This window comes from Lathyrus oleraceus, chromosome 6, assembly GCF_024323335.1.
Source record: "Lathyrus oleraceus cultivar Zhongwan6 chromosome 6, CAAS_Psat_ZW6_1.0, whole genome shotgun sequence".
Lineage (NCBI taxonomy): Eukaryota > Viridiplantae > Streptophyta > Magnoliopsida > Fabales > Fabaceae > Lathyrus > Lathyrus oleraceus.
The window spans coordinates 478,100,639-478,110,207 of NC_066584.1; the positions used below are offsets into that span (position 1 = coordinate 478,100,639).

General features: G+C 31.7%; 1 protein-coding gene across 3 annotated transcripts; it reads right to left on the reverse strand.

Annotated features, from left to right (window-relative positions):
* Positions 1-5,893: 5,893 nt before the first annotated feature.
* On the reverse strand, positions 5,894-8,685 carry LOC127097115 (putative zinc finger protein At1g68190). 3 transcript variants are annotated; one of them, XM_051035626.1, is made up of 4 exons: positions 8,529-8,685; positions 6,984-7,436; positions 6,561-6,881; positions 5,894-6,450 (listed from the first exon to the last, which is right to left on the reverse strand). In XM_051035626.1, the coding sequence occupies exons 2-4, from the start codon at positions 7,398-7,400 to the stop codon at positions 6,217-6,219; spliced, it is 972 nt and encodes a 323-aa protein (XP_050891583.1). In that variant the 5' UTR covers positions 7,401-7,436; positions 8,529-8,685; the 3' UTR covers positions 5,894-6,216. The 3 variants fall into 3 exon arrangements, with proteins under 3 accessions (XP_050891583.1, XP_050891584.1, XP_050891585.1); XM_051035627.1 differs by having other exon boundaries at positions 5,894-6,478; XM_051035628.1 differs by having other exon boundaries at positions 6,984-7,336; positions 8,529-8,662.
* Positions 8,686-9,569: the final 884 nt, after the last annotated feature.

Below are 9,569 nucleotides of genomic sequence, written 5' to 3' on the forward strand. Positions count from 1 at the left end.
TATAAGTGATCCAGCAATTAAGAGCCCATGGATAACCATGGATACAAAGGGTGCTAACACCTTCCCTTTGTATAATGTACCTCCCGAACCCAAAATCTATTGAGGTCTTTCCTGTTCTTTTCCACCTTTCCTTATTGGATAAAAGAAAAGTCGGTGGCGACTCTTGCTATCCGCGACATTGCGATAAAAAGCAAAACACCCCAAGTCAGTTCACCGTATGACAGTAAGGATCACTAAAGGAGAAATTTTAATTTCCGCTGCGTTTTGGATCGCCGTTCTCCTACAAAAGTAAGGTTTGTAACTATAGGATTCTTGCAGAAACATGAAATTGACTACGATGAAGTATTTTCTCCTGTAGTTAGACTTGAAACAATCATACTAGTAGTGGCCCTGACTAGTAGCAAGGATTGATCACTATATCACCTAGATGTAAAGTCTGCCTTCTTGAATGGTCCTCTAGAAGAAACTGTGTATGTAACTCAATGTTTAGGTTTTGTGACAAAAGGAAAGGATCAAACGGTATACAAGCTACATAACACTTTGTATGGATTGAAGTAAGCTTCAAGAGCTTGGAATAAGAGGATTGACCTATTTTTGACCCAATTAGGATTCGAAAAATGCATAGTTGAATTCAACGTATATGTGCAAGAATCATAAAACTAAGGCATCATAATGATTTGTTTATATGTGGATGACATGCTCATCACAAGAAGCCATTTGTTTTAATGATCGTGTGTGAGCCGCAAGTTCATTGTTGTGTCAAGTAGTAAAAGTACTGATCTCACAAAGAGGTGTATGAGTACCAAATTTTGCTTTAACTATGTTTAGCTAAAACTATCGTAAAAGAGTGTTTAATTCAATTTGAATAATAGATTTTAACAAATAATAAAAAGCAGGACTAGGAGCTATGATTATCCATCTAGACTCACCCATATGATCATTCATTTTTGAATTATGAGAATTTCTAAGTTATTTTTATATAAAGTTAGGTAAATATGGTGACACCCATTTTCTTGGCGTACGCATCTAAACGTGTTTCAGGCACGACTAGTAGTTCAAGCAAGAGCGTTACGGCTTGTCATGCGACACCATATCTTTGTTGTTTCTCAACTAAGATCAAGTTGCCTTGTTAGTGGCCCCTCGAACTCAATTGTTTAGTAACCCGCTTTCAAATGTTGAATCATTATATTTTGATACATGATCGACATTTATTTTTCTTTTGCTTTTTCAACCGACATATACATAGATTAGAGTTAGAATTCTAAAATAAAGCAATCATATATTTCTTGTAATTACAAATGAAATTACAAGAAAAATAATAAGAACTTAAGCTAAGAACTAAGAGAAACAACATTCACTTTGAGTGATGGTAGTAGAAAGTGATGGATTCCTAAGTGTCACCCTTAGGTATCTCCTCTTTTTTCTCAAGCTATAGACCTCTATTTATACTAAACTAGGCTATAAATCACCAATAATTTACACTTATTTTGAGTTAAGACCTTAATTACCCACTAACATAAATCCTATGGGGTTATGGATAAAAAAAAGTCACAAAAACGTCCAAAAATCAAAGAGTTTGTAATTGCCTGGGGGCTGACATGGGTCGTATCAGGGAACACGGGCTGACCGTGTTAGCCTCTGGTTACTTGTATGGAGGGGATTCAAAGGGGCCAACATGACTTGTGTCATGGTACATGGTCAGGTCGTGTTGGTCTCGGGAATTTTGTATCAAAAGCACTCGTTTTTGTGTGATCTTCAGTCTTTTTTGTTTTGATTTACTCCATTGATATCTTACTACCTATAAACAAATAAAGGATACAAAAACGCGTAAAAACGAATTAGAATGATGAAAACACACATGAAATCAAAGGAAAAATAAGCTTAAAACGCAATATATTTATCGCCTATCAGTTATATAGAGAGGCTAAAAGCTCAAATGAAGGAAGAGTTTGAAATGACAGACCTAGGCAGGTTATCATAATTTCTTGGCATGAATTTGTGAAGAATAGAAAGGGAATGATCATGCATCAACAGAAGTATATGAAATAATTGTTGAAAAGATTTAAGATGATTGATTGTAAAACAATCACAAATCCTTCTGAGACAAACACTAAGTTAGATGAATGTGAAAGTGAAAAAGAGGTGGATGTCACATTGTACAAAAAAATTGTTGGTTCACTGAGATGTTTATGAAATAACAGGCCAAATATATGCAATAAGTATAGTGAGAAGATTCGTGAGTATGCCTAAGAAATTACACCTAGTGGCTGATAAAATAATTCTCAAGTGTCTAAAAGGAACCTTGAAGCTTGGTTTGAAATTTCCAATTGTTGTAAACAAAAGGAAAACATGTTTGATTAGTTATAGCGATGTTGATCGGTGTGGAGACAAAATGGATAGAAGGAGCATATCTGGTTATATATTCTTATAAAATGACGCATCCATCTCTTGGTATACAAAGAAGCAACCAATCATTGCATTGTCCTCTTGTGAGGATGAATATATTGCAGGTTCATTTTCCTCATGTCAATCAATTTGGCTTGATTCATTGTTGAGGAAACTTAAGTGTGAAGTACAAAAGTCTATGAAGTCGATGATTGACAACAAATCTATAATAAGTTTAGCCAGGAATCCAGTACCACATGGAAGAAACAAGCATATTGAGAGAAAATGTCACTTCATAAGTGAACAAGTGATGAAAGGCGTGATAGAAGTCATATATTTCCTTACAAAGGAACAACTTGATGATGGCATTACAAAAGCTTTGAAGGTTGAAAGCTTTGAATATCTGAGGAGTAAATTAGGATTTATAGACATTTAGAGTTATTTGGGGGTAGGGGTTTGTAATAATAATTCTAAATGAGGTTTTAAAATTGACTATGAGTTAGTTATTTAGTTGATTAGCTTGTGATTCAAGTAAATTACTTGAATCACAAGCATTTATAAAACCAACCTCTCACATGTCTTTCATGTAATGCAATAATTTTAAAAAGTTATATGAAGCTTGAGTTAGAAATATTTTTACCTAAAACTCTTTATCTCTCGTTTTTTCTGTTTTTATCTTATGTTTTTGTATTATTGCATTGCAAGAAACAATTTGTTGCACTATCAATCATGTTCAAAGTTTAAACTTCTATATCGTTTTGAAATTTACTATTTTCATAATCCCACTTTCTATTTCTATTCACACTTTCCCTGAATCTTCTTAACAACAATTTTCTCATTTCTAAACATTGTTAACATCTCCTTTAACATCACACAAACCCTTCAAATCCCCGGATAAACTAGAATTATCGAGAAAACTAACCTTATACGTACATTTTTCCACAAGAGGTGGAATCTCTCCGTAAGTCATATCATTTATTTATTTTTTGTCAGTTTTAAGTTTTTAAAATAATAACAAATGATATATATAAAAAGAAATATTAAAGTGGAATCTACATTGTCATTGTGCCAAGTCATTAAAAAACAACACATCATCAATTTTGTGAGCAAAAGTAAAAAAAAAATCAAAACTATTTGAAAATAAGTTAAATTATTATTTTTTAATTCAATAAAATAGAAGAACTATAAAAGTAAATTAACCTAAAATTAATTATTTTTTGAATTACACACAACTTATAATAAAAGAAACGCACTCAAGTACCTCTAGTTGACCTATCAAATTATCTACGCTAGTAAAAAAATCAATCACATCAAAATCACACATAAAGGTCCACCATATGTTATTTATAACATTTGAACCCTTCATTTGAAGTACATATGTTTGGAGAATTAGTATAGTTTAACAGAAAAATAATGATAAGAAAACAAGAAAGTTTGTAGAGTGCGTATTGAAGGAGCAATTGCGGTTAGATTACACACATAAATGCTTGAATTTCAAGTTAGTTATTACTAGTTGGTGGTTTTGACATGGGTTTCCCATTCTCAATGCACAAACAAGATTAAGACACTTATTATTTACGACCCAATCATGGTTTTATTTGGAGGGTTTGCTTCTTTATCACATTTACAACAACCTCTTTCGTCTAATCGCTACTCTATCAAAATCTTATTATCAAAATGTTTGTTGAATAAAATAAGACACATCTTAAAGATTGATCCCCACATTAATTGATTTTTCTTTTTAAAAGCCAATAGATAAGGGTTTTTCCATGTGTGATGGTTGTTAAGTTAGCCATGCGATTCTTCTCAAATACTATATTTTCATAAAACAAACTTTGGTCAGATTGTATTTCACTTTCATTATAGGTTTGGTCATAATGCTGTTATGGCTAAAAGATGAATTAGCTGTTATTGGGTTTCATCAAGGCTAGAGGAACATGTGTCACTTTATTTGTCTCCTAATGCAAGTGAAAATGGCTGCTTTGTCTAGTAGAGTCTTGATTTGATTTGGAACCTTATTTGCGTCACTATTGGAAGGAACAAAAGAAGTTAGTTTTATTAACATATTCCAAAAAAATAAATTAAATAGGGTGAGCTAAGCAATATAATAGGGTTGGTTAAGCAACATTCTATGCATTATAAACTAATGATATTTTTACCTATTTCATACGATTATATTTAAGCCAAACACTGTTTTTAATAAAATAATATTAAATATTTATTTTAAATTAAAAAAAAATTAAAATTAATTTTATAACAAAAATATAATATTTATCATTAATTAATTTTATTATTGTATTAACCACATATTTTTTTATAATTTATTAATCAACTTAATTACTTCATTAACCAATCAAATACATAATATTCTGACATTAATTTATAATTTGGTTAATAAACTTTAAAAATTAAAAAACGTAAAATAAAATTGGTTAATATATTAAACAATTTTATAAACTAATATTTACATACTATTAATCAATTTTATTTGATATTTATTATTTTTAAAATTTTAATATATATTAATCAAATTATAAATTAATATCAGAATTTGGTTAATATTATTTATTTTATTGATTAATGAAATAGTAAAGTTGGTTAATACGTGGTTAATATAATAATCGGTGAATGACGAACGTTATATTTTTGTTACATTTAAAAAAATATATTTTAATATTATTTTATTAAAAAAACTGTATAAATACGGTAATTAGTGTTTGGTGTAAGAATTTGTATAGAAAATGGACGTAGGGATAATATTTCTCAAACTTCAAACGTCGACACTCATAAAAGTAAAATATTGGCGTATACCGACATTTGTTAGACACATGTCTTTGACAAATTAGATTTATTCAAAGATAAAACAGACTTAAACCTCCTTGAAACAATCATATATTTATTGCTAGAGCATTAGTTTAGCTCTTACAAAATATGTTAGATCGTCCTATTAAACATTTTGGACATGCTATAATAGACTTAATTGACAATTATTCATAAATCTGAATCAATTTTTATGAGATTAACTAATAAATAAGATGTCGTAGATTCAAACTCGCCTCCTTGTAGTCATATATCTTTGCAACTGAAATGGTTAACTAGACAATACATTGATCTTCTTTATAATTAAATTATGTATAGAAGGATATTATATATATTCCATATGTTTACATGTACATAGATCAACTCATAGGAAGTACTAATGTACTGTTGTGTTTCTAAAGTGGTTACAGATTCTAACATATTAACATACAAAATATATATGGAATTGAAAGAATCAGTTCAAAGATTTATCATGGAGACATGATATCTTATTGATGTTACATTGACTTCATCTACACTTAACCACACTTAAGTATCTATGAATAGGCTATGACATGATTTTGGTGAAGATCAAAAAGAATTAATCTTATATCATAAATTGCTGTGGTTATATATCTTATACATAGCTGCAAAACTCAAGACAGAAATTGCAATAAATAGTTCAAAGTTCAAACAAGCAAACTCAGTATTGGTTTAGAGTAACATTTTACCAAGATTTTTGAATCTTGAATGCAACAACTTTTCAGTATATATGGTATCATTCTAAATCAAATTACAGAAAAAAAAAATTCAAATGAATATTTGCCATGACTAATGATAACGGACGTCGAGTATTAATTTATGTCAATAATACAAATCATGTATAAAGTTTAAGAGTTTCACATTGTTGTAAGCTGCTGTAAGAAATCTTATGATGATTTTCTGTTATGGTTTGATTCTGATCTAGCACTTTGAAGTTTGAACATCAATTCACTGAGAGGAAGTGGAAATTTGTCGATTGAAGGTAGATATTCAGATCTCGATTACACTTGGATTGTCGATATCTGACTCATCAACTGATAAATCTTTCTCTAAAGAAGAACAAGAGAGATCTTTGCCACCAAACATGACTCTAATTGGATCTTGATCTCCTTCGAATAGTTCTTCATAATTTTGGAATGTTAAGTCAACGTCGGGCATGTTAAAATCATCTCGACAAGCAAGTTCTTCGCATATTCCCAGGTCTTGAATATTTTGGGACCATAACTGCAAACATTGATAAGATTCGCAAGTTCTTCGCAGTTACTAGGATTCGCTAGTATGAAGATTAAGACATCAGCATGAAAATAATGTGGAGTGGTAAAGAAGTATCTTACCTGATTATTTTGAAGTGAACTTTTGTAAGTCCAAAACAATTCTCCATTCAAGGGAAGGTCCATAGCTGAAGATGAAGATAAATTATCAAGTTGCGAAAACACAGACGAGAACGTTTCGAGGTTCACCTCTTCGATTGGATTGTCTTCCGCCAGAAGATTAATAGCAGAATCCTGGGATTTTTGTGCTTGCTGATTGAGTTTTTCATCCACATGCAGTCCATTTATTTTTGTAGAATGATCATTCTCCTCATTTAGCTGAAACCGTTTCAAATCAACGATCTGCTGCAGAATGGTTCTCCGCTCTTGATCGTTGAACATTATCTGTCGCAAGAAATTGAACACTAAGATGTATCATGAACTTGTCTGTTCTTTTTGTTTCTCCTTTTTGATAATCAATATGATTTATATTCAAAATCTGCATACCTGACCTAGTCGACTGCTAGAGCCGCTATCGAACGTTGAAACACGAGAAGCAGATGCAAACTGATCCTTCTGATTAACACACTTTTCAATATCCTTAAACTCAAATCCCCAGAGTGTTGCAAACTCTTTGGCAGAAGGGCAGCCGATGAAGGTCTTGACAGCTCGTCTGCGATGCGGTGAAGAACCATCGTGCAGATTTTGATCACAGTCTCGACAGATTAACATTTTGTGATCCAAGCATTGAACATGAGCAAGATGACATTTGCACGAGTTGCACACAAGGGTCCGGGGGTGACGGCCGGACAACTCGTTCGCCCAATGGACTTTTGCATCACAGGATAGACAAAGATATGCTGCATCGGCATTACAGTAAACAAGTGGCCTTAATGCTGTGCAGAACTCACAAACTTTCTCCATTGAAATTATAAAAGCTCACAATCATGTGAAGTTTTCCTATGTAAGTTTATAGAAATAAATCAAAACACAGTCATGTGAAAGAGCACAATAGAATGTAAAAGCTGAAAAAGAAAAAAAAAAACTTTACAACAAATACAGTTGCACATTCTTGTGAAAACATTTCAACAAGTATTAACACCGTTTTGAATAATGCTGAGTAAACAAAACAGGAAAAAGTGAGCCAAAAAATAATCCAACTCCTATAGCTCTAGGAAATCTGAAATCCCAAAGGAATTCTCTAGAAAACTCTTTAATGCAAGGTTCTCAAGATTTCGATCTAGACCTTAAAATCATATAATTCTGCGATCTCACCAACCCCCAACGATCCGATCTTAAGTAGAATCATGAGTTGTAACGAAATTGTGGGGAAAAAATCGTAAAACCGTTGATTTTGTGTGATCTTGGCCAGTTCCAACCATAATCTTCTGTTTTCCGGCCATCACCATTACAACAATCTTCCATTTTCCGGCCATCACCATTACAAGCAAAAAAGATGACAAGATGACAAGATGCCAAGGCGCAACAATTACTATTCACGGAGGTCATTTTCCCACTAACACACACCTCCTCTCGATCTTACAAAAATTACTGGGTAGGACCTTCTGATCTTAATTACGATCTTATATTTTACAATTTTACTATCCCTTCTGATCTTAGACAAAATCTGGATCTTGACAACTTTGCTTTAATGTACACAGACTATTACAATTTCAAAAATAATAGTAATAACTCTTTGTATTGGTATATTCCACGTAGAATGATAATGTTCAACATATTCCTATCTATGTAGCACCGACACTTCGGACACTCTAATTAAATGTATAACTCTATTCGATACCAACACAACACACTACTAATTCGTGTCTATATGTCTTGTGAGTGTCTGTGTCGAAAATAATGCTATCAACCTACTGTATATCACATCTAAGTTGAAATTTATCTGGGATCTATATAGTTTAGTGAGATCTATTTGAAAATAGTGTATTAGAAAAATATCATGAATATAACAAACAAAAGAGATCTAAAAACAGTAACAAAGCAGTGCATGCAACAATTAACATGAAATAAATTGTGAATTAAGAAGCGTACTTGTGATTTTTCAGAGAGAGAGAGAGATGGAAATTGATGTCAGGGAAAGTAAACAAGTTTTTGCTTCATTTTCCTGTTATTGCAGTGTGGTTGTAGAGTTAGATTCTGAAGCATGAGTCATGCGTTGTTCTAGTTTTTACCCAATTGGGGAAATGACGTGTACAGTTGGGACATGGAACTTTCCAGCGTGGAAGGTTAATGTGGGGTCCACTTAGGACGTTATCCAACTAAAAGTGCAATCTGTACCTTACATGTGAGTGTGGTTACCAAATCCGTAAGTTTACCTTCGTTGGGCCAATAGGAGTACGCCTGTTACATCCACCGGCATGGCTTAAACAGCTAGCTTGGCCCCACCATTGGCTGCTCTTCCCATCCTATGGGTTATCACCCATCCTTATTAAGATTGTTTTTTTTTAGCAAAGTTAACTTCAAATAAATTCAGAGGTGATTTCGGATAACAAAATCTAGACTCAATTCATGACACGTTAAATTTTTTTAAAATTTGACATTTTTTAATAAACTTTATGTAGAAAATATACATAAATATTATTTAATTAAATCATAGATATTTTTTATTCAATTAAAATATTATATATTAAGTCAAAATGGTACTCCTTCCGTTCCTTTTTAAGTGTCTATTTCTTGTAAAAAATTGTTTCTTTTTAATTGTCACTTGCAAAATTTAAGGTAGTGTTACTTGCAATTTTGTCAAAATTATCCCTAAGTAATTATTACAGAGAGAGAAAAAGTAAAATGAATGTAATAAATAATTAAGGGTATTATAGGTAAAACAAGAATTATTGTTTAAAAAGTAACAATAATGATTAGTTTCTTTGGTATGTGCAAAAAGTAAAAAAATGACACTTAAAAAGGAACGGAGAGAGTAGTAAGGATATAACCACCATACTCATTTGTTATCAAATAATTAAACATCAGTGTTCATATAATACAAACCATAATATAAATTATTAAAATATTACGATCAGAATATAAAAAAAAGTTAACTACTAGATATCTAAACTTCTGATTCCTCCTCTGCCT